General features: G+C 43.3%; 1 protein-coding gene across 9 annotated transcripts in view; it reads left to right on the top strand.

Annotated features, from left to right (window-relative positions):
• Nucleotides 1–258: 258 nt before the first annotated feature.
• The window catches only part of fryb (furry homolog b), a 125,471-nt gene continuing 99,216 nt past the window's right edge, over nt 259–26,513 (top strand). For 3 of the 9 annotated variants that reach the window (XM_084073954.1, XM_084073948.1, XM_084073946.1), the window contains exon 1: nt 260–1,581. In XM_084073954.1, the coding sequence (XP_083930080.1) occupies nt 1,287–1,581 (295 nt within the window). In that variant the 5' untranslated portion in view covers nt 260–1,286. Of the gene's footprint in view, nt 1,582–26,513 lie in introns of all 9 variants that reach the window. The other 6 variants (XM_084073952.1, XM_084073951.1, XM_084073949.1 and 3 more) reach the window with 4 other exon arrangements.

Raw genomic sequence — 26,513 nt, 5'->3', positions numbered from 1 at the left:
TGTGTGTGTGTGTGTGTGTGTGTGTGTGTGTGTGTGTGTGTGTGTGTGTGTGTGTGTGTGTGTGTGTGTGTGCGTGCGTGCGTGCGTGCGTGCGTGCGTGCGTGGAAGGAAAGCCAGAAATAATTATCTCATTACTGCACGGTGAAAGCAAGAGGAAAGGGTAGGGATGCATGTTTGTGGGGGGGGGGGCAGTGGCAGCTGAGAAATCCCCAGAGAGAGAGAGAGAGAGTGAAAACAGAGTGAGAAGAGAAAAGAAGAAAAAGAGAGACACCCAAAACTTTCCAAACCACCCAATCAAGTCGCGCGGCTGTAATGGGATCCCGCCCTCCTCCCCTCCCAACACCACCTGAGCACAGAGGAGCACACAGCTGTGTGTCTGCGGAGGAAACACACAGAAACACACATAAGGAAAGAAAAGAAAGAAAGAACAGGTGAGAAGAGCAGCCAACAGACACCAGGAAATCCCAGACCGAGTGAGAGAAGAGAGTAGAGGAGAGGAGTCGTTAAACTTGCCTACACTTTGACAAAGACAACGACAAACTTCTCTCACACAAACGAGAGAATTGAGGGATATTTGTTCAGCTTGAGAGAGAGAGAGAGACAGAGAGAGAGAGAGGTAGAGATTCTCAGGAGAGGAGAAGCTGAACTCTAGAGTTGTGTGTGTGTCTCTCTCTCTCTCTCTCAGAACAACACAACAAGGACTCTACTGTCCACTGTACCTGGACTGGAGGAAAACAAGGACCCCCTTTCCATCCAGCCCCCCCCCCCCCCCCCCCCCCCTCTCTCTCTCTCTCTCTCACTCACAGTAAGAAGAAGAAATAGAAAGTTGGAACTGAAAATGTGAAGATTGAAGAAACCAAAGAAAGAAGAAGAAGAAGAATCGTCCAACAATTATAGGATTTTCTGTGACGGCGCTGCGCCAAACAATAACAATGTGGGGAGAAATCTGAGAGTGAACGAGGATATTCTTTTTCTTCTCTCTTCGCCAGACAAGACAACAGTGAACCCTCTGGTGTTGCTGCTTTGTAGAGAAAGAAAGGAGAAAAAAGAAAAACACCAAACAGTTCAGAATAAGACATAATTTGTGTGGGTTTGACTGTGTTTTGAAGTACTTTTTTTTTTTGAAAAAAAGCGTTATTCATCTTGTCAGTTTATCTTTGGAGACTGGGATGTAAAAGTGGTCGATGCTCCATGGTACCTGCCTGCGAGGAGAAGGAGGAGAGCCTGGGGGTCTTTAGAAGAAGACCAAGAGGGGTTGTGGTGGTGGGGACCTGACAGCCACTGCCATGTCTCTGGAGGACATGTGGAGCGTCAGCAGCCTGGGCCTCGAGAGCCTCGAGAGCCTCGGCGAGGGGGGAAGCTCGGACCCCTGCCCGAGCAGGGGTCCGAGCTTCGATGACGATGCCGCCGGTGACCCTGAATGCCGGAGCGCCGCCGGCGGAAGCCTGGGCAAAGCGGGGGGGATCGTGGTCCTGGAGCGCTTCGCCTCTCTGCCCGTGAACATGTTCAACCCCAGGGACTTCAAGGGGAGGTTCACCAAGGTCCAGTCCAAGTCCCGGAAGAGGACCGGGATCATCCGAGGTAGGTGCCAAGATGCTGCTGCTTGCTCACTAACAGGCTTACGCTGAGTCGCCTCCTCCTCCTTCTCCTCCCGCCGTCTGGTCGTGGATCCACTTTGCGCTGGCTGCGGAAAGCACTTCGTTAGCAGCACAACAGCCCAGTTTAACAATAGCCCAGGCAGGAAGCAATTAGTGCTTGCGGTCAGAGTAGCTGTTTACACGTACAAAGCAGGTCCGGCGCGGTCATATCATGGCGTAGCCTTTTGCCTTTTGTAATTACCCCTGCATTGTTCTAGGCTAATAGAGGAAAGTAGAAAAAAAAACCTCGGGAGAGAGGGAGTGAGTGCTCTGGGAGGATGTTAGAGAGGAGGATGGCAGTTTAATGTTCAGTTAAGATAAAAACACATCCGGATCTCTGCAGCGCTGCACACTGCTTTTAATCTATTCAGGAATATAGGCTACAGCTGTTTGTCTCAGAATGTCACTACCCTTCCAACTCTCTCAATCTCTCTCTCTCTCTGTGTGTGTGTGTGTGTGTGTGTGTGTGTGTGTGTGTGTGTGTGTGTGTGTGTGTGTGTGTGTGTGTGTGTGTGTGTGTGTGTGTGTGTGTGTGTGTGTGTGTGTGTGTGTGTGTGTGTGTGTGTGTGTGTGTGTGTGTGTGTGTGTCTCTCTCTCGTACTGGCATGAGTACAAGGGCCTTTGTTGTGGCTTTTGTAGAACCTTTGAAAAGTGAGACACTGAAAACACCACACGATGTGGTGAATGACAATGAGAACTGAATGAATGAGATATTTTAGTATACTGAATGAAATTCTACATTCTAGTATACTGAATGAGATACTCTGGTATACTGAATGAAATGCTGCGAACGAACACATTCAATATGTTCAAGTGGGCCCTGATACAGAAAAGGTTGAGATCCACTAACACTGAGATGTAGTTACTGTAACTGTTTGTAATATGTACCTAATAGATGGATGCATTCCAGAGACTGGCCACGGGCAGAACAGGGTACTTACCTTATTACGGAGAGACAACTACCATTGGCTTTTTGAGAGCACTGCCCCGGTACCTCTGTATATATGAATGTTTTCCATGCCTGCCATTTACGACTCTGAGGAAGATGCAGTATAGCATCGAAACAAAGACGCAGAAACGAATCGAAAGCAAACATCCGAGCCGCTCCAGTGTCTTCTCTATAGTAGGGTCCGAAAGTGAGGTTCTGTGACCATCCTTTGGCAAGTATGTTTTTACGATTGATTTGACCTCTATGGACCCTTTAGAAAAGATTTAGCCCCCAGGTCCCTCCCAAAAATCCCGGCATTTTTTGCTAGACAGCCAAATTCAAAATGGCGCCCGGCGCCATCTCTAAAAATTAACTTTTGATCTGGATGACCTAGAATCATGTATGAAGGCACTTTTCCATACAAGTCAACCATGAGGATTCCAAATCTGACACAATTTTAATTGTCAGACCTCGTTTTGACTCCGAAATTCAAGATGGCCGACATCCAGTACAGTAAAAACTTATACCCAGGGGGCAAAGGTGGGTATGCTGCATTTGCCCTGCCATAAAAGGTTGGCCACCAGAAATAATATCTATGACCCAGTAGGATCACAACCTATATGGACAACCCGGTCACCTTGCTGCTGGAAATCCAATATGGCCGCCTGAATATTATCAGAAAATAGCTTTGGCAATAACTTTTGAACCAGATGGGCTAGAAATAAAAACTTGGTGTCTATTTCATGGTTTCAGAGCATGAGAAACTCAATGGAATACTTATCTTTATGATTGGGTGTGTCTGGACCTTTCATTTGCATATTTCCAAGATGGACGCCACGCGAAAATGAGTTTTACTTTGACTTTTACAGTGACAGCTGACTGTTATGGCAAAAAGTCTGCTTTTTAAGTAATATGAACACATTTGGTCAGTTTGAGCTTTAATTTATATGTTGTCAATATGGCAGACCCACACCATGAGTCTGGTCAGAGTCGTGTAATCCGGGATGCAGAGATGGTAGTCAAGGCAGCAGTGGAAACTAACCCATTTACAGTGAGCACATCATCCATGATCAACATATCTACAGGACAGTGTGCTGATTCCACAGTCAAGGACGACTTGATGAGTGTGAAAGAACTGGGTCTGAAGGCACTGTGTGAGTCACTGTCCAGTGAACAGAAGAAGACAAGAATAATGAAGCTTAACACTTTCTACACTCAAAACACAAAATCTAAACAATCTAAGGGGAAAACCTCAGCACCTGACAAGAGCAATGAAATTACTGCCCTCCTGCGCATGACCCTAATCATAGCCAGTGGTGGAGAACTCAACCTTGTTGACTTTATAGGCAACCACGAGTGCAGTGACTTCCCCCCTTCCCTCTTCCAGGAAGATGGCAGGATGAGAACAGGTACCAAGGCAAGCCTTGTGAAGGTCCTGAAAGAGGAGACCAAAGTTGCATGTATCCCTGACCTGCCTACAGAAGACAGAAAAACAGCAGTAGTTATTGATGCCATGTATGCCATGCGCCATTGGTCGTTCCTGAAAGGTGAAGCATTTGGAACAATCGCTGAATGATACCAACGTCTGCTGTTGAATGATGTGCCTGCTGGCACAGAGATCATTCACTTCTGTTTTGACCGGTACTGTGGACCTAGTCTTAAGACAGCTGAGCAAGAACACAGATATGCTTGACCAAAACCTACCAAAGAATATGAAGTCAGTATGCATTACACAGCTCCAGATCCTCAGGAGTTTTTTGCTGTGTCAGCTAACAAGGCAAACCTATTGAGTTTCCTCTGTGACGAATGGCGTGAAAATGAGAAACTCAAGTCGGCCCTTGGTCCAACACATCTTTACCTGGGTGGGGGGTTTAAAGAAGAGACAAGGAGTGTGGTGATCAAGGAGGGGTCTATTGAAGATGTCCCTGCACTAGAATCCACACAACAGGAGGCTGATACAAGAATAATACTCCACACCCTGTACAGTGTCCAGAATGACAAAGTTGACAGAGTTGTCAGAATCAGAATCAGAAGACTTTATTGCCATGACATGTGAACATGTTAGGAATTTCATTTGGTACAGCGGAGCACAGTTTACAACAGACAGAAACAACACTCCCCAACACCACAGCAGCCATGGGCGGCGCTGTCATCCATGCCAATGACACAGACATCATCATCATGTGCCTTTACTATGCAGCAACCCATCTCCGATGCCTTCCAGAGCTGTGGGTGAGAACAGAGCAAAATTCATACCTTCCTATCCATCAAATGGTATCAGCACTGGGTCTCGCACAGTGTCGTGCCCTGCCCTTTATCCATAGTTTAAGTGGCAGAGATACTGTACCACCAGCTATCCCTTCTTCACTGGGAAGAAGGCATGGTTCAAGGCCATCATGCGTCTGGATCTCTGCACTTGAGGAGTTTGGTGAAAACTCTTATGATTCCCTCTCAGATGACGTCCATCAATCAGGCACGAGACCTCACAATTGCTGTATATACATCCAAAGCGGACCACCAGGAGGATTTTGACCTGAGTAAGCTTAGAGTGTACAAGTTCCTCAATAATAGATCAACCCTCTTAAAGCTGCTGCCCCCGACAGAGAATTCCTTTGACCTGCACCTGAGAAGAGCTGTTCTAGCAACCATAATAGATAAATGTGCACATATCGCCAAGCCGGATATTCCTTCTTTCACAGAGTATGGATGTTCTCCCAGTGCTAGCAATGCAGAAGTTTTTGGCAAGTCTTGGAGTGTGCATGTGTCTGTTTAAATTGTATTTAGTTTATTAAAATGATACATAAGGTACATTGTGGGCTTTTTCTCTGATTTTTCTCTGCAATCATCCCCACAACTATAGATCTATAAATCAATAAATCTGATGGAAAATGTAATACCATACATTATTTATGACTGCAGCCATATTGACAACATATAAATTAAAGCGCAAACTGACCAAATGTGTTCATATTGCTTAAAAAGCAGACTTTTTGCCATAACAGTAAGCTGTCACTGTAAAAGTCATAGTAAAACTCATTTTTGCGTGGCGTCCATCTTGGAAATATGCAAATTAAAGGTCCAGACACACCCAATCATAAAGATAAGTATTCCATTGAGTTTCTCATGCTCTGAAACCATGAAATAGACACCAAGTTTTTATTTCTAGCCCATCTGGTTCAAAAGTTATTTTCTGATAGGGGCCAATATTGAGGCGGCCATATTGGATTTCCAGCAGCAAGTTGACCGGGTTGTCCATTTAGGTTGTGATCCTACTGGGTCATAGATATTATTTCTGGTGGCCAACCTTTTATGGCAGGGCAAATGCAGCATACCCCCCTTTGCCCCCTGGGTATACGTTTTTACTGTACTGGATGTCGGCCATCTTGAATTTCGGAGTCAAAACGAGGTCTGACAATTAAAATTGTGTCAGATTTGGAATCCTCATGGTTGACTTGTATGGAAAAGTGCCTTCATACATGATTCTAGGTCATCCAGATCAAAAGTTAATTTTTAGAGATGGCGCCGGGCGCCATTTTGAATTTGGCTGTCTAGCAAAAAATGCCGGGATTTTTGGGAAGGACCTGGGGGCTAAATCTTTTCTAAAGGGTCCATAGAGGTCAAATCAATCGTCAAAACATACTTGCCAAAGGATGGTCACAGAACCTCACTTTCGGACCCTACTACTACATTACGGCCGATCTACACCAGACTTTTCAAAGCACGCGTATGCGTGGAATTTGCTGCGTGCGTACAGTGCGTTTGGAAAAGATCCAATTGATATCAGTGATACCGGCTACACCAGGCGCGCGGACACGCGAGCCCCGCATACGCAAGGTTTAAAAATAGGACAGGATCTAAAAGTGCGTGTGTGCGTGTCGCTTTGAAAAGTCTGGTGTAGATCGGCCGTTAATATGCTGTGTTATTGTCCTGCTCCTGTGACGCACCGGGCTTGCCTACGTTTGGCTGAGAGACGCGCCAGTATAGACTCCCTTTCTTCTGAAATGTAGTTACATTGTATTAATGAGATGTCTCTGCGTTCTTGTGCGTGTGTCTGGCCTCAGATGTAAAAGATAACTATCTTTTTTTTTTTAGTTGCCTCTGAACCACGTCGTCTCTCATAGCTTACCTTCACCTCCAGGAATGCTTTCCAAACACTTCCAACTAGATCTGTGTGCCAGTGCCAAGGCCTGGAGGAGGGAGTCAGAACAGAGCAAGGAGACAATAGTGTTTAGAACGCCTGCATTCCATTGATCTTTACTTCAATATAAATGTGGTGAATTAGAAATGTTCTATTTTTTTTGTGACTATCCTAGGTCTGCTTCTTCTTTCCCTCTACACCAGATCTCTTTGCCGGAAAAATTGCCGATCTACAAGCTCACACAACGTGTTGCCATGCGTCGTTAGCTTGTAGTCTATTTCGTCTATTTTCGCCAAATGTTCGCTCCAGAATTGGGACACTTCATGTGGCTAAACAGCATGAAATGTTATTGGCAACTGTGAGAGATTAATCAACTGGATTACCTAATTGCTATTAGTCGACTGGCAGTCGACTAATGCAACACCCCAAAAATATATTTATAAATATATATATATGTATTTTTTTTTTTTTTGCATGATTCAACTGAGATGGCATTCGAATCAGTCTGATTCGACTGCCAATCTCTCAGTCAAATCATGCAAAACATATGTTACGCAATAGAGGAACATTCCATTTGGTGTCTGATTTAACATATACTTGCTTGGTTTCTCCCAATAAATCATGATACTATTTTTGGTAAACTATTAGTTAATTGATATAACAAACTAGGCCAATCTCTCAGTCGAAAAATGTATTCAAATCTTTTTTTTCTTTCTTTTTTTTCATAATTCGCCTAAGAGATTGGCAGTCGACTCAGACACCCCTCGACTGATTAGTCGACTATTCGAATAATCGAGGTCAGGCCTAGTACTTGATTACATGTACATAGTTACTCTCTCTCAAACTCTCTCAACAACTGAGAGCAGCATATTCCATATTCCAGTGTTTTTTTCCTCTTGCCTTACAGTAACCATTAGAACATAGACAACACACCTGGGACGAGCGTGGCCTCCAGGCACCTTTCATTGTCTGCAACCGAGTTCTTCTCCCAGTGTTCAGTTTCTTTCTCGTGCACACACGTGAAGCCCTGAGTCATATACCTCATCGTAACGGCGGTATCGTGTGGCGAAAACAGACGATCTGCAATCTCGCAACGTGACACGTTTGTGAGCTTGTAGATCTGCAATTTTCACCGTGTGATAGGTTATAGCCGTCGTACGCCAGCTTATAGCGTTACTCGTGTAAGCCTCGAAGCGGGTACGCGGTTTACGACCAGGCGGCTTGCTTGCTCACGGGCGCTTTGACACGAGGAGGACACGTGAGCATGGAGGCGCGCTCGTTCACCCCACGTGGGAATCAAACTAGCATTATACGTTGCTGTCGGGTGGAAAGTCCAAATAAAACAATTATTATATTAACAATTATTATTATTTGCAAAGTTATTTGAAATACTGAAAATAGCCGATCTACAAGCTCGTAGATCTGCTATTTTCACCAGTGGTGTAAAGAACATTTACTCAAGTACTGTACTTAAGTAAAATTTTTAGGTACTTTTACTTTACCGGAGTATTTCCAATTGTCTATACTTTTACTTCTACTCCACTACATCTCAGAGGCAAATATTGTGCTTTTACTCCACTGCAATTATTTGAAAACTTAATAAAGTTACTAGTTACTTTGCAGATATAAATTATTACATTATAAAACATATATTAACCACTTTAGCCCTATTTTATACTACCAGTTGTAGATCGGCTATTATCAAACCTTTTAGTACTTTTACTTTTGGTACTTTAAGTACATTTTGATATACTTTTTTATTTTTACGCAAGCAAATTTTGAATTCCGGACTTTCACTTGTAACAGAGTACTTCTACATTGCAGTATTGATACTTTTACTTAAGTAAAACATTTGAGTACTTTTTCCATCACTGATTTTCACTACTTTCGTTCTTGCATGATAAAGTAGGGAATTCATTTACAAAACATAAAAAGTTGAAATATGAAGATATGAGATTTATCTGCCCCGATGATAGCATTGGTTTATTTATTTGTTGCGGATCGGCCCTTTTCATCGGCCTAGCTGCTGTCATTCTCTGCTCCAACATATTTGACTGATTGGAGTTTGTTTTATTTATTTTTTTATGCCTGAACTTCACAGGAAGAATGTTGAGTTGTTAGACCAAGAAGTCGACGGTCGTAAAGTTTCAAGGGAGATTTGGAAGTGATGTAATCCACTGAATCACAAGCCGAACACAGCCTGCACTAACACGTTCTCCATAAACCTGTGTGTGTGTGTGCGTGTGCGTGCGTGCATGCACGTGCGTGTGTTATTATAGCAACAAACACCAAACAAATGAACACGGTAGGAAAAACATGACTGTAAGGCTACTACTGTGACACGCTACAGCGTTCAGCTTGTGACCCGGTCACACATAAATCATAATGCATGCGTGTCTACACACGTGCACATGTGCACGGACAGTTGTGCGCCTCGCCACTTCTTTGGAAAAGAGACTGAGAACACTTGACGCTCTATTGAAGAGATAGTTATGCATGAAAACACGCGTGTGTGTGTGTGTGTGTGTGTGTGTGTGTGTGTGTGTGTGTGTGTGTGTGTGTGTGTGTCCAGATAATTGTATACATCAAAAAACGTGTGAAATGGGACATTCTGCATTTTGACTACTTTCTACTTTTGGTACTTTAAGTACATTTTTATACCAATACATTTGTACTTTTAAATGTTGTAAATGTTGAATTCCAGACTTTTACTTAATACAGACTAGAGTATTTCTACATTGCTGTATTGATACTTTTACTTAAGTAAAAAAAATGGAGTACTTTTTCCACCACTGATTACGGTTAGGGGCTTACAATTACAAGCTTGTAGATCTGCTATTTTCCTGCGTTAGTGTTGGGGTTCAAAAAGGCAAAGAAAATTGTTACCGCATTCCTGGAATTACCATTCTGAAATGTTGATGATGTCTTTACAAGTATAGTAATACAAACGTGTGTGTGTGTGTGTGTGTGTGTGTGTGTGTGTGTGTGTGTGTGTGTGTGTGTGTGTGTGTGTGTGTGTGTGTGTGTGTGTGTGTGTGTGTGTGTGTGTGTGTGTGTGTGTGTGTGTGTGTGTGTGTGTGTGTGTGTGTGTGTGTGGTGACACCCACATGCACATCACGTAAACATCATGTGTTTGCTGGTATTATGAGTCAGTCATATCTTTGATGGCATGGAGGGTGTTCACCTTACACAGACCTATCAGCTCTCCTGTGTGTGTGTGTGTGTGTGTGTGTGTGTGTGTGTGTGTGTGTGTCGCTGCATGTACAATAAGTGTGTGTACAGCATTCTTGTCTTCATGCAAAAGTCTATGCTTCGACCGCTTTTCGAGCTTGCGGATCTGCTACTTTTGATTATTTTGTGTCACGATGTAGTATGATCTCGTAGGGTGATCATACTACATCACAAAAAGTTAAAATATGGAGATAAGAAGCTTTTGCCCGACAAGAGTGTGTGTGTGTGTGTGTGTGTGTGTGTGTGTGTGTGTGTGTGTGTGTGTGTGTGTGTGTGTGTGTGTGTGTGTGTGTGTGTGTGTGTGTGTGTGTGTGTGTGTGTGTGTGTGTGTGTGTGTGTGTGTGTGTGTGTGTGTGGAGAGTCACATTCCAGCAGTTGGCATGGCCAGGCCCCTGCTCAGAATGTGTGGAATCTAGAACACTTCTTCTTCTTCCAACAGATTATGTGCACAACTGTACAGTGTTAATTTAACTCTGTAACAGTGTAGAACACAACTGTACAGTGTTCATTTAACTCTATAACAGTGTAGCACATGGAACCAACTGGACCCGTAAAGGGTCTGTTTGTTACACTCTCAGAGTTAAATGAACACTGAGGACTTTACAGCGTTCAGAATGAATAGTCCTGTGGAGGGATTTCACTGCTGCATTGCAAGGAGGTGAAAGACAATCTCCATAGGTCGTTCTGTATGTCTCTCTCTCTCTGTCTCTATGTCTCTATGTCTCTATGTCTCTCTATGTCTCTCTGTCAGCTGACAGGGTAACCTTAGTTCAGCTGTCTGTCAGACTTAATGGTTTTCTTTTTTCCTGTCTTTAAGACGACATATTGCAGAAAGATTTTTAGTTCCTCATGTCTCATGGTAAAACGTGTGTGTGTGTGTGTGTGTGTGTGTGTGTGTGTGTGTGTGTGTGTGTGTGTGCCTGCGCGCGCGCGTGCCTGCGCGCACGCTTCTGTGCATGTGTCACTCAGAGTGCATAACACCAGCTATTCACCCTCCAGTCTGTCTACTTATTAAGTAGTGACAATAAGGAGCGACATTGAGAAACACAGCTGGGGTTCAGTATGTGGGATGAGACACATGGTGGGTGGTAGAGAATCCACCCTTGCCTTTTCAAACTGTACAGACCAGTGGATCTCCAACATTCTCATGTCAAGGACCCCCAGGGGTCCCTGCCTGGACCCTACTGGAATAGACATACGTACAGTAAGCATTTTTTGCAGGTCTCATGGACCCCTGGGGACCCTACTGGTATAGATACACGTATATAGTGGAACCCCTGGGGGTCCCTGGTCCCTACTGCTATAGACACACGCCCAGTAGGACTACCTGGGGGTCCTTGGCAGTGTTGCCAGATTCTGTGAGAGAAACAAGCAACCGGGTCTAGGAAAACCAGCCCAAAAGAAGCGACTATGGGCCACATGAGCACTTTAACATATACATCAGCTATTTGAAAATAGCAGATCTACAAGCTCACAACGCGTCGCATCGCGAGCTTGTAGATCGCCTATTTTCAAATAAAATATTGCGGGGACATTATAATAAGCAGATCTGGCAACCCCTGGTCCCTGGACCCTACTGGTATAGACACACGTATACAGTAGGACCCCCTGGGGGTCCCTGGAGCTACAGTAAACATGTTTTGCAGGTCACATGGGGACAGTCACTCACCTGACTCGTTACAGTGACATCACTTTTAAATGGCTGAGAACATATTTTGCGAGCTATGTGTTTCAGGGGAGATTCAGGAGTCTCTCTTTAACCACTTTAACCCATTAAGACCTGAGGCCCATTCTACACAATGTGTTCTGAATCCAGTCCACTTGCAAATTTTCACACAGGTGCTCTTTAAGGATTTTAACGAGGTCTATGGCGACGTGAAAAAAACAACAATAAAACGTTGGCACTGGTGAGTACATTATGAGATTAACCTCTGGCATGGAATGTGTTAATGGCGTTTTTTAACCCATTAAGACCTGAGGCCCATTCTAAAAATGTTTTCTATTTTTTTTAAACATAATGATAATAATAATAAAAAAAAATAAGATAAAAATATCTAATATAAATTGTTCCAGGGACCCCCCAGAAGCAATGATTTGAGTTACAAATGTTTGCTTTAAAAAAATATTATTCAAAGATTTGCACAAATATTCAAGATTTTTCAAAAATAGCAGATCTACAAGCTTGTAGCGCGGCAAGGGTTAAGGAGGGCAGGGAGTCACTCTTTTTGATGTCTGGTGGTGGTGGTGGGGCATTCCACATTTTGGCAGTGGTGGAAAAAGTACTCACATTGTTTTACTTAGGTAAAAGTGTCAATACTGCACTGTAGAAATACTCTGTTACAAGTAAACGTCCGGAATTAAAATTGACTTGAGTAAAAGTACAAAAGTATTGGTACTTTATATGTACTTTAAAGTGCCAAAAGTAGAAAGTACTCATTATGCAGAATGTCCAATTTCACAACCTTTCAAATGTATAAAGAATTTTAAATGTATAAAAATAATTAGAAAATAGCAGATCTACAAGCTCACAATTTGTCGCATTGTGAGCTTGTAGATCTGCTATTTTCAAATGGCCGAAATGTATATAGGGCTGAAGTGGTTAATGTATGTTTTGTAATAATAGTAACTAGTAACTAAAGTTTTCAAATAATTGTAGTGGAGTAAAAGTACAATATTTGGATCCGAGATGCAGTTGAGTAGAAGTAAAAGTATTAGAAATTAAATTGGAAATACTCAAGTAAAGTATAAACACCTCAAAATTGTCCAGCACTTGAGTACATGTACTTAGTTACTTTCCACCACTGCATTTTGGTGGCATAATAGTAGAATTAATTCACCCTACTTATTATTTGGCACTTGGCAACCCTATGACTGTCGTCATGCAGAGCAGGTTCTGAACTTCAAGGGAGAAACTGTTGATGTCGATGATGGATGGTGATGGATGAAGAAGATGGATGATGTTCATTGTTCTTTTTCTTTGTCTTTGTTCTGGCATGTTGCCCTCGCTGGGTGGTAGTCGGGGTAGTTCCATGTTGTTGTTGTTGATTCATCAGCCAATGGAGATGGAATTGGAGGAGCAATTATCCAATTATCACTTCTGTTTGGGTTGATGTTTAAAAGGGATCCGTATCACCTGCTGTGTTGCCATGTCTGCTTATTATTATAAGCGACTTTAGGCTTGTTTTTCTGTAAAGTGGCTTGTAAATATTGGTGGTTGCGGGTTGCGTTATTTATTTTTTTGGTACTTGTTTCTAAAGTGTAGTTGCTTATTTGTGTTAGCTTCCTACATGTTGTTTAAACCAGTGGTTCTCAAACATTTTCATTTCAAGAACCCACAAATTAAAATATAATTGTCTGCGTATCCCACGACCCCCTTGACACGCCATTGTAAAAAGTAGACATTGCATTATTAACATTATAAAACAACTGATCTACAAGCTCACATAAAGTAACACTTTTAGCACAAACGAACGCAAACAATGCAGATTCTGACAATGTGAAGAGCTTGTACATATCTGCAAAATTTTGAAATATTTAGCCATTTCTTTTTACACAAGTCTTCTCTTCTGGGGGTCCACTCCCTGACACAACATTTTCAGATGGGGTTCCGCGACCAAACACATTATCAATTTGTCCTCAAATTTAAAAAATTGAGAACTACTGAGCTACTCAACCCAAACAAACCTCTACCAAAGACTCATTGAGGTTTAATATCTCCCTTGGTCAAGGGGAGTGGGATTCCCCCCTTTGGTGAGTGTTTTTTTCCTCGGGATAACAGCGTACAGTACATCTTTGTCAACAGCACCACCATGGGAGTTTCCCCCATGAAAGGAGAGATCAACATGAACACTCTAAAAAAACTGTTTGTAGTGCAGGGAGTATAAATCCCCTCGGATAAAAACATTCACACAAAAATGCATACTCCCGCACAGACTTTTCTTTGCTTCATTTACCAATGTTTCGGTCACTTCGTTAATAGGGACCTTCATCGGGATAAAAGATCACAGGTGATCAGTGTTGCCAGATTGTGTGAGAGATATAAGCAACCATATGAAAACAAGCCCAAAAGAAGCGACTATAGGCCATGTGAGCGCTTTAAACCTATATACGTCGGGTAGGCCTATTTGAAAATAGCCGATCTACAAGCTCACAACGTGTGAGCTTGTAGATCTGCTATTTTCAAAACAAATCTTGGGAAAATAGTTAAACATTTGAAATATTTTAAGATGCCACGAAAAAGTTTGAGAGCCACTGATTTAGAAGGAATGTGTATAGTTGGCCTTGGGTCTTAATGGGTTAACGTCATTCAGGCATGTCTACTCTTTGTCATAGCGTAGAGGGGGGAGGGGTCGGGGCAGCCATGTGACCTGGGGACTCAAACCCATGACATCAGCGTTCTGGTTGAACCAGCAGGTTTAAAGCCCTCAGGACAGCTCCTCATCCTGGCTCAATAGCACAAGGGAACATGAAACCATAATGTTTTTTAAGGCAAACAGTCACGATATGTTTCTATTCAGGTGTTTAGCTTGTACTGTGCAGCAAAAACAACATGTCCTTCATACTGTACATTTAAAAACATACACAGACAAAAAAATCTAAACTATGTTTTTGATGGCATTCTTTCCTTTCTTGTCTCAGCAAATATTTTTGAGCATACTTGTGAAATCGGAAAATATTTAGCTGTACGGTGACTTAAGAAAACACAAAATATGTTTCTAATCATTGTCGCTGTTTCGTTTTGATGTCTATTTATTGTTGTAGAGCAGGGATCAGCAACCTTTTTGACATGAAGTGCCAAGTTTTCATTTCCTAGTGTGCCATATCAACATTCAGTTTAATTATGAAACCACATCAAAATGAAATATTTCCAACTGATTTTGGTCCATAGGCTATACATAACAACCTCTATTTTTTTGCTTCTTCTTTAGAAATATGCATTTTCTTTCACATCAGGATGTAATGATCATTCGACTCAGAGAAATGACCTCACCTATCCCCCAGACTAGAATCATGTGCAGGATGTAATTTGTATATAGATGTGAGGGAACTTAATTTAACTGACAAAACTTTGTTGGTCCTCTCTCTCACATTTATGCCAGTGTGCCAGTGATCACCCTCCCCTGTGCCAATGTTGGCACCCGTGCCTAAGGTTGCCTACACCTGTTGTAAAGTATGTTAATACAATAAAACTAACACATCTGCAGTGGTTGAAGGTGGTCTCACTACTCTTCCACCGAGAAGCAGAGATTCCCCTCTTGTTAGAGCGGCAGACCCGGATTTGAATCCCAGATAGGACATGAATCGCAGCTCTTAAAAACTTCAGAGGCCAAATCAAGATGGGCAGAGGCCAAACTAAGGTCTGATTAAAGTGCCGCGTTTTAATCTGGAAAGTGTGTAACTCCGAGAGTGATGCCCAGATGGACCCCTTTCAGGTCCAGTATGCTCTCAGAGTGAAATGAACCCACTGGATCTTTACGGTGCAGCAGTATAGCCAGGCTGGCTGGTGAACTCCGATAAGACAACAACCCCACAGCATTAGTGGACATTCTGGACATAAAGCTGACACACATGTGGTGCTGGTGGCCTTTTAGCTCTGTGACAAAGAGACGCTGATGCTAATCCCTGACAGCTGTCATACCCTTTACTCACTTTCTCCTCACCCTGGAAGAGAGAGAGAGGGAGAGAGAAAGGGACAGAGAGAGGGAGGAATGGGAGTGAAGGGCAGGAGAGCTGAGTCATGAAGCAGTCACATGCTCTTGTCGTTTGTTTGTCAGCCAGATGTCGGGGGGGTTGAACCTGTTACCTCGTCGGTCCTCGTGAGCGTAACCTGTGCTCCTTGGCCCGCTTCCCACTCTGAAACTGTTAACGTCAGTTTAGCCCGTTTTGTTTTTTACTTACAACTTTTTACCTGACATTATAACGGGAGGTGAGCTGAGCTGAGGCTGGTGCCTCGGGGAGGTTAAAACAAACACCACGTTTTCTCTCTACGCTCACTGTTTGAGTCAGGCCTGTCTGGGAGGGAGTTGGCAACGTGTTGAGCTTGTAGATTGTTGCTAATTTTGCAATGAAGTATATCATTTCTTTGTGTTAAGAAATGATATTTCAGCCCTAGTAGGAAGTTTGTGCTGAGAATATAATTAGCAGACCAGCAGACTTTCTCTCACTATTTCTGTTTGTCTGTCTGTCTGTCTGTCTGTCTGTCTGTCTGTCTCTGTCTCTCTGTCTCTTTCCTCTAAGATTAGCATGTAATTGTCTGTTAATGTGAACCAGGTCGTTCTGTGCTCTATCATTCCCTCTTGAGTCGGAGCTTTTGAATTCTACTGTGTAGCCTACACTCACTCTGCATCTATCTATACCTCTCTCTCACTCTCTCTCTCCCATGCATCACCCATGAGAGTTACATAATGACCACAATTATCCAGCCCTGCTGGCTGCTAATCACCCTACTGCACTGTCACCATGACCAGCACACACGAGAGAGAGAGAGAGAGAGAGAGAGAGAGAGAGAGAGAATTGAAAGGAGATAAGGAGTTGGATCAGATTGTTACTTATGAAGTGTGTTTAGACACTCTGCAGCCTAGATATACTGCTGCTATTCTACACATCTAGAGCTCCTCTTCTCTCCTCTACTTTCCTCTTCTCCAGTCTCCTCTCCTCTCCTCTCCCCTAGTCTCGTAGTCTCATCTCCTACACAGTGGAATGAATAGAAACCAACTTGGCTTGACGATTCAATTACATTCCGTTGCATGGACGTTATGTTGCATCACGCGTCACTGTTCGTGTGTGTGTGTGTGTGTGTGTGTGTGTGTGTGTGTGTGTGTGTGTGTGTGTGTGTGTGTGTGTGTGTGTGTGTGTGTGTGTGTGTGTGTGTGTGTGTGTGTGTGTGTGTGTGTGTGTGAGCCCATGTGTGTGCATTTACCTCCAGCTGATAGTCCTGAATGGTCTCATATATACTGATGGTGCCAGATGGGAACTATTACAGTAGTTCTATTATCAGAGCAGGTTCTGCTCTCAGCCCGCGGGGCCTTCATGCATCTCAAACCCTCCACACAGTGTTTATCTTGGAGCGAGGCCTATCTTATCTGGTACTTCTGCTTCTTGTCCCAGATTGTTGTTTTCATGTCTGGCTCTCTCCTGGAAGGCTGAACTTACAATAAGACAGGACTGGTTTCTCCATCTCCAATATCTTCTCTTTTCTTTTCTCTTCGCTGTAAATGAATGCCCTTCTTCAGTGGTTCTCAGGGACCCTCAGGGGTTCCTTGAGGGGGTTCTATAAATGTTCCTTTACAGGTCTGTAACTCTTGAGAGTGTACGAATGTAAGGCTCCATTTAATGAATTGCATTTTTATAGCGCTTTTCCAAGTGCTCAAAACGCTTTACAATGGTTCATTCATTCATACGGGGGGGGGGGGGGCATTGGGAGGTGAAGCGGCGAACAGTGGACGCCAGCGTCCTCACTTTTCCCACATTCACACACCAATGGTGGCAGGCTAGCGCCGACCGACTCATTGGAGGCAATGTAGGGTTCAGAACGACAAGAGACACTAACTCTGGGGGAGCGCGGGATCGAACATCCGGCCACTCTACCGGCCACTCTACCCCTTAGCCACTGCCGCCCATCTGGTTCCGTTTGTAGTTAGTTTTACAGGGTTCTTGAAATTAAAAGGTTTGAGAACCACTGCCCCACTTCATTGTAAAAAGAGTGTCGATGTTGATTAATTGAATACATTGGGCCACAATGGAAACAAGTCCCCAGGACTCATTTTTTTTCCCTTCAGTCTGCCTCACCACAAGCAGAACTTCAGGTTATTTTGCTTCTAAGTCCCCAGGACTTTTTGTGTTATCCTTTTAGCCTTAAAGGGATAGTTCACCCCCAAAATTACTTTTTTTCTATCTATTAGTCATCCCATGGAGACGTGAATTCATGGATATTTTTGTTGTTTTTGTCGCATTCCTAAATCAATAATTTGATGACCGGCAGTGGTTCCGGTAGGAGACACAAAGAGTCTCCTTTGTGTCTCCTACCGGAACCGCAGCTACCGGTCCGCCGGTCATCAAATTATTGGCTTAGGAATGCGACAAAAAAAATAAAAATCCATGAATTCAAGTCTCCATGGGGTGAACTATCCCTTTAAAGTATTCAATCAATCACAGTTGCGCAAAATGAGCAAAAATAGCCTACTGTATCTACAAGCACATCAAGCTTGTGGATAGGCTATTTCTTTTGTTTTTTGAAAAGTGAAAGTGTTTAATTCTGTCGGTTTTATACATATTTAACCGATGGAAAAAGTATAAACTAGAGCTTTTTAACTCATTCAATGGATCCATTGGAACACAGGTTGTTTTCCTCCTGAAAAGTATGTTTCTTTTGGGACACACAACAAGGTTTTCTGCCCCACAGTGACGGTGGGTTTGTTGTGTGCAGGTGTTAGGACTCCAGGGCGCACCGTAGTTTGTTTTGTTTTGAAGTGACGTGGTTCTGGCTGTACTTAGAGACATCTTCTATCATCCAGTAAAACGTTTAAAAAGCTCCAGCTCCTTATCTCTGATTTATCTGATTCTTTGTGCTTTGTCTGTGATTATTTCCCCTTCAAGTATATCCAGAACATTAAGCATGCTGAATGCTTTCTGTATCTGTCTCTCTCTCTCTATTGGCCTGTCACTACAGCTTTACTGAAATCAAAGCAAGGACATGATGTGCATATGCACCCACACGCACGCACGCACGCACGCACACACACACACACACACACACACATACACATACACACATACACACATACACACATACACACACACACACACACACACACACACACACACACACACACACACACACACACACACACACACACACACACAGTGGTGGAAAAAGTACTAAATGGTTTTACTTAGGTAAAAGTATCAATACTGCAATGTAGAACTACTTTGTTACAAATAAAAGTCCGGAATTCAAAATTGAGCTGAGTAGAAGTACGAAAGTATTGGTATCAAAATATACTTAAAGTACCAAAAGTAGAAAGCACTTGTGTGTTGTGAATGTCCTATTTCTCAAGTTTTCAAATCAAATAAAATCTTTTGAAAATAGCAGATCTACAAGCTCACAATGTGTCACATCACGACGCATTGTGAGCTTGTAGATCGGCTATTTTCAAATGGCCGAAATGTATATAGGGCTGAAGGGGTTGTAATGTATGTTTCATAATAATAATGTAAATCTACAAAGTAACTAGTAAATAAAGTTATCAAATAATTGTAGTGGAGAAAATATTTGCCTCTGAAATGTAGTGGAGTAGAAGTAAAAGTACAGAAAATTGGACATACTTAAGTAAAGTAAAAAATACCTCAAAATTGTACTTAAGTACAGTACTTGAGTAAATGTAATTAGTTACTTTCCACCACTACACACACACACGCACATGCAGCAAAAAACAGGACAAGACGTACTTTGGTCATGGAACCAATAGCTGCCCTATGTTGCTATTAGGGCTGGAGCTATCAATCATTATAATTCTATTGATTCAACGAGACGCACGTTTATATATTTTCTTTTCTAAATGATATATCAAAACGACTCTATTAACCACTTAAGTGTTTATGCTTTGTCACATCGGCACACAGCAAAAACTGTGAAAATAGCTGATCTACAAGCGTTTTGCCTAGAATGACATGCCTAAACTAGGGATTGACTATTAATTGATTATTGTATTGCGATAACACTATCTTTTTTTTTTTATCAATTGTTGCACCCCTAGCTCCAACCCCACATACTGTATACCCCACCCTCCCCGGTTCCCTCACAGAAAAAAAAAAAAGACCAACAACAATAAAACAATACTTTTAAATGGGGGGGGGATATAAAATAAAAAGAGTAGTAATTAATAAGTTGGAATTGGAAATAAAATAGACATGAAATTAAAATGGTAAAATGAACCTCAGTAAGATTAAGGGGGTTTTAGTGTATTCAGACCAGACGATGGTACAATTGATTTGACAAATATAGATTACCACACCTCCAAGTATCTCTGTGAACATGATGAATCCCCCTATAGCTCCTTCTGATGGAAGGTCTGTTGCTGCAGAATCATGCACAGCAGGCGCACGTGTGTGTGTGTGTGTGTGTGTGTGTGTGTGTGTGTGTGTGTGTGTGTGTGTGTGTGTTTATCGTCTCTGTCGGATGGAAATATCATGTTAATTTTCAGGATTCAAGTAAAAAAAAGCAATAGTAGCAGATCTACAAGCTGAAAACGCGTCGCTTCGCGCCGCGTTTTCAGCTTGTAGATCTGCTACTATTGATGCTTTTGTGTGACGCTGTAGTATGATCAAGTGTTAATTTACGGAAAAAAAACACAAAAAGTTACAATAATAAAGAGATAAGAGGTTTTTGCCCGACAACAACGATGTGCTAAATGTGTGTATGTGAAGGGCAGTGTACTGTATGAGTAATGTATTGAACGCTTTTGTCAGTGGGGCTGTTTTTACGATGGGATACCTCGGTCCACCAGTAGGGGGAGGTGTCTGTGTGTGTGTGTTTGTGCGTACGTGTGCGTGCGTGCGTGTGTGTGTTTGTGCATGTGTGCGTGTGTGTGCCTGTGTTGTCCTGACAGATGTGATGATGCGGTGGGGTCCAGGGTTGTGCGTTGCTGCAGCTTCCTGCTCTGTCAGCGTTTCTCTGCGCTTTGATTGGTCCAGGCTGCACTCGCAGCACGCCACTTATCACCACCCAGAGACTGTGTGTGGACTCTCTCTCTCTCTCTCTCTCTCTCTCTCTCTCTCTCTCTCTCTCTCTCTCTGTCTGTCTCTCTGTCTCTCTCTTTCTCTCTCCATCTAAATCTCCCTGTTTACATTTTGTCTTTCTCTTTGCTCTCCATTGCTCAGTTCTTCCCCGTCCTCTCTCCTCCCTCTGTTTTCATCTTTCACCCCATGCAGCACAGATCTGTCCCTCCCTCTCTCTGTCTCTCTCTGTCTCTCTCTCTCTATATATCTCTCTCTATAATAGTATATATAGTCTTTTTCATCTAAGAGGATTGGCTATTTGCTTCTCCCAGCATCTGTGTAGAGAGAGAGAGAGAGAGAGAGAGAGAGAGAGAGAGAGAGAGAGAGAGAGAGAGAGAGAGAGAGAGAGAGAGAGAGAGAGAGAGAGAGAGAGAGAGAGAGAGAGAGAGAGAGAGAGAGAGAGAGAGAGAGAGAGAGAGAGAGAGAGAGAGAGAGAGAGAGAGAGAGAGAGAGAGAGAGAGAGAGAGAGAGAGATGGGCTGGGGGTTAAGATAGCAACAACAGCGTACAGGCAAGGTTGAGCTCAGCTCACACACACTCTCTCTCTCTCTCTCACGTGTTCTCTCGCTCGCCCCTCAGACAAACACACACACTCATCATCACAGCAGAAACAAGACCTGCAGCATCCGCATCATTGGCTGCCCACCCGCATCGCGCGCTCTCTCCCTCTCTCTCTCTCCCTCTCTCTCTCTCCCTCCCTCCCTCTCCCCGGATCCATCCTCCTCTCAGTCTTCCGTTCCGGGGCGAGCGGCAGGCAGCAGCACTCGTCTCGTCTCCTCTCCTCTTTCTGTCTTTCTCTCTCCGTCTCTCCTCCTCTCTCTCTCTCTCCTCCATCCACCCTGCCGTCCGGTCCCCTCTCTCTCTTCCGCTGTGGGTCGTCACCGTGGCGACAACAACACAGCAGCCTCTGCAGCCATGGCGACCAGCCAGCAGGATTCAGGCTTCTTTGACATCAGCCTCAAGTCACTGCTCAAGTCTCTAGGAGGGAGTGAGTAACAGCGTGTGTGTGTGTGTGTGTGTGTGTGTGTGTGTGTGTGTGTGTGTGTGTGTGTGTGTGTGTGTGTGTGTGTGTGTGTGTGTGTGTGTGTGTGTGTGTGTGTGTGTGTGTGTGTGTGTGTGTGTGTGTGTGACTTTGTGTATGTGTGCATGTTATCAGTGGTGTAAAGTAACCAAGTACATTTACTCAAATAATGTACTACTGTACTACAATGTTGACGTATTTTTTACTTTACTTGAGTATTTCCAGTTTTCAGTACTTGTCCTCCTTCTCCACTACATCGCAGAGGCAAATATTGTACTTTTACTCCACTACAATTATTTGACAACTTTAGTTACTTTTCAGATATAAATTATGATAATATAAACATACACTAACCACTTTAGCCCTATTTTATACCTAGGCTATTTGAAAATAGCAGATCTACAAGCTCACACTGTCGGTACTTAAAGTATATTTTGATGCCAATACTTTTGAACACAGGCCTTTTTCTTGTAACAGAGCATTTCTACTTTGCAGTATTGATACTTTTACTTAAGTGAAACATGCGAGTACTTTTTCCATCACTGCGTGGTATACAAACTGTGGCTGGTTAAACTTTGCACTTGGCCACTTTTGTTTCTTGCGTGCTACTCGGAATACAATAATATCTTCAGTATTAAAGGGGAATACCACTCATTTTCAACATTGAACTATGTCCCCATTCCCCATTCCCCATTCTAGTGAATGTAGCAGCCTAGAGGGCGGAGCCAAAGAGTACACCTTCCTTATGTCACTGATCACATGACCCAACAATCAATGCTCCAGTTCAATACGTAATAATTGCGACAGGCCTAATGCTAGGTCCATTGTTTACCATCCTACAGTTTAAATGTACAGATTATTATTTTGATAGTATATATTGTTTAGACTGACGCTACAGTAGATTCCTGGCTTATACCTGCGATCCTATATAGTGTGCTGTGAGGCACGACACTGTCTCTCTGCATGTGATGGATGTGTTTACCTTGCTTATTGAAAGTCGCACTGGGTAGGAGAATTGTGCGTGCGCACGTGTGTGTGTGTGTGTGTGTGTGTGTGTGTGTGTGTGTGTGTGTGTGTGTGTGTGTGTGTGTGTGTGTGTGTGTGTGTGTGTGTGTGTGTGTGTGTGTGTGTGTGTGTGTGTGTGTGTGTGTGTGTATGCGTGCGTGCACGTGAGGGAAATGATAGAGAAGCCATGGTCCGCATCATTAATACTGGTCAGTGTTACGTAAGGGGGAGAGAGAGGGAGAGAGAGAGAGGGGGAAAGAGAGAGAGGGGGAGATAGGGGGAGAGAGAGAGAGGGGGAGAGAGCGAGCGGTGAGGGATGTTGTGGACAACGTGTCCGTCTACCCAGCATGCTGTGTGTTTTAGTTATCATGCAGGAGCGTTAGAGGCTGAATCTACACTCCCATCGCACGAGGGCACCGCTTGTGCCAAAAAGAACAGATTGTTGTCATTTGTTAAGCTTGTAGATCTGGTCCTTTTTTGGCACGCAGCGTCAGGCTGTGGTCACAGTGCCAGAGAACAGTGCTTTGTCACAGGAACACAGTCAGTCACTTGTAAAGTCACTCTGGATGAGAGTGTCTGCTAAATGCCTAAAACTGTAATCTCTCACTAAACTAAAGCAATCATAACACATACACTGTAGTGTGGACGTCCTGGTAGCCAGTTAGTACGGTAACACTGTCGGCCACTACAGCCATCACAACACACAGCAGACATCATGGTAACCAGTTAGTACGGGAACACAGTCAGTCACTACAGCCATCACAACACACAGCAGACATCATGGTAACCAGTTAGTACGGGAACACAGTCAGTCACTACAGCCATCACAACACACAGCAGACATCATGGTAACCAGTTAGTACGGGAACGCAGTCAGTCACTACAGCCATCACAACACACAGTAGACATCATGGTAACCAGTTAGTACGGGAACGCAGTCAGTCACTACAGCCATCACAACACACAGCAGACATCATGGTAACCAGTTAGTACGGGAACGCAGTCAGTCACTACAGCCATCACAACCCACAGCAGACATCATGGTAACCAGTTAGTACGGGAACGCAGTCAGTCACTACAGCCATCACAACACACAGCAGACATCATGGTAACCAGTTAGTACGGGAACACAGTTGATCGCTACAGCCATCACAACCCACAGCAGACATCATGGTAACCAGTTAGTACGGGAACACAGTTGGTCACTACAGCCATCACAACACACAGCAGACATCATGGTAACCAGTTAGTACGGGAACACAGTCGGCCACTACAGCCATCACAACACACAGCAGACATCATGGTAACCAGTTAGTACGGGAACGCAGTCAGTCACTACAGCCATCACAACACACAGCAGACATCATGGTAACCAGTTAGTACGGGAACACAGTTGATCGCTACAGCCATCACAACACACAGCAGACATCATGGTAACCAGTTAGTACGGGAACACAGTTGATCGCTACAGCCATCACAACACACAGCAGACATCATGGTAACCAGTTAGTACGGCAACACAGTCGGCCACTACAGCCATCACAACACACAGCAGACATAACCAGTTAGTACGGGAACACAGTCGGTCACTACAGCCATCACAACACACAGCAGACATCATGGTAACCAGTTAGTACGGGAACACAGTCGGTCACTACAGCCATCACAACACACTGCAGACATCATGGTAACCAGTTAGTACGGGAACACAGTCGGTCACTACAGCCATCACAACACACAGCAGACATCATGGTAACCAGTTAGTACGGGAACACAGTTGGTCGCTACAGCCATCACAACACACAGCAGACATCATGGTAACCAGTTAGTACGGCAACACAGTCGGCCACTACAGCCATCACAACACACAGCAGACATCATGGTAACCAGTTAGTACGGGAACACAGTTGGTCGCTACAGCCATCACAACACACAGCAGACATCATGGTAACCAGTTAGTACGGCAACACAGTCGGCCACTACAGCCATCACAACACAGCAGACATCACAACACACAGCAGACATCACATTCATTTACTGTTGAAAGTGTGTCAGACATCACTTCATTTACTGAAATCAGACTTCAGATCAAATTAGACTAAACAGCAACAAGGGAGTTTGAGATGAATGTCTGACGTTGTGAATTCCTCTCATGGTTGTGTTTGTTTTGGGAAGCGCTTCATGTACTGCCCGGCACGGCCCTGCTGTTGAGGGTTCTTTCCAGTATACAGCCTATTTGTGATGTGCTAGCTGTTAGACAGTCTGCAGAGTATGTACTGTATCATGCTGTCTCCAGTTACAAAACGCCGTATCAAACGCTCCCGCGTTGTTGTTCTATTTGATCACAATCAGCTGTCTGGTGCTGCTGTTGCCGAGAAGAAACACATTCTGCACTCACTGCCGGGATTCTGGGAAGAAGAAGACAGTCATAGAGTATTTATTGAACCTATTAAGACCTGAGGCAGATTCTAAAAATGTCTTCTAAATCCAGTTTTCTGAAACACTTATGTTTGCTATGATATCAGTGGTTCTCAAACTTTTTTTTCATGTCAAGGACCCCTAAAATTATAGTATTTGTCCGCGGGCCCCCATCTCAAAAATATTTAGTTCCAGGGACCCCCAGAAGCAAATATTTGAGTTACAAATGTTCGCTTAAAAATCGCTTTTAAAAAATATACATTCACAAAGGTTCATGATTTTTCAAAAATGGCAGATCTACAAGCTCATAGCGCAGCACTCGGTGCCGCGCTATGAGCTTGTATATCTGCTATTTTTGAATAGCCAAAAGTATAAAGTAATGGTTAAGTAAGTGGTTAAAATCTAAAATGACAGATGCTTTCCTGGTCTTAATGGGTTAACTCTGAGAGTGTACAAATGGGAACTTTTTACTTTCGGAGTTACGGGTCTAATAATGCCTGTAGTATTGTTGTGTTTCTATGTGTGCGTACAGTAGCTGTCCCAAAAATCCACGTACTGTACACAGTAAAAGCCTGATTATTAACATACATTAGGACCACAATGGAAACTAAGTCCCCAGGACCTTTTTTGTGTTATCCTTTCAGCCTTAATGTCTTACTGTACCACGTGCTGTTTATATTTCTGACTAATAAAGTATTCAGTCAATCAATCAAACCCTCTTGAGAGGGTCAAATAAAACAAAGATATCATAACAATGTTACAGACAGTGCAGTAGATATATATATATTTTTTAATTCAATTTTATTAAAGTGTCAAATCACAACAAGTTGTCCCAAGACACTTACATATAGAGCAGAGACCCGACAGTCCCATCCTGAGCAAGCAATTTTGCGACAGTGGCAACGAAAAACTCCCCCTTAACTGGAAGAAATGTCAGGCAGACCCTAGGCTCTAGGGTGGGGGCCTTCTGCCTCGACCGTGTCGTCAATAAATGAATCAAAAACCTAATTAAAAGTGGTAAACACAGAAAGGTCTTCAGAACTGAGGGTTGTTGTAGCAGCAGAGCTAGAGTTTTCTGGGAGTTTGTTCCAGATATGTGGCGGTGCATAAAAAACTGAACGGCTGCCTCTGCCTGTTGTTTAGTTTTGACTCTGGGGAGACAGAAAGGAGACCTGTGTGTCCCAGACAAACCTGAGAGCTTCTGGATGGTTCATGATGTAGCACAAGATCAGAATTTTTTTTTTTTCCTTTAGAAATATTATATAATAGTAGTATGTTTAAATCAACGATCAACTCTTAGGAACTGGAGTGATATGATCCACTTTTTTGGTATTAGGACTCGAGCAGCAGTGTTATCTGT

This window comes from Gymnoscopelus microlampas (assembly GCF_963454915.1).
Source record: "Gymnoscopelus microlampas genome assembly, chromosome: 12".
Taxonomy (NCBI): Eukaryota; Metazoa; Chordata; class Actinopteri; order Myctophiformes; family Myctophidae; genus Gymnoscopelus; species Gymnoscopelus microlampas.
The sequence above is the reverse complement of the archived record's forward strand: the minus strand, read 5'-3'. Positions and strand labels throughout refer to the sequence as shown.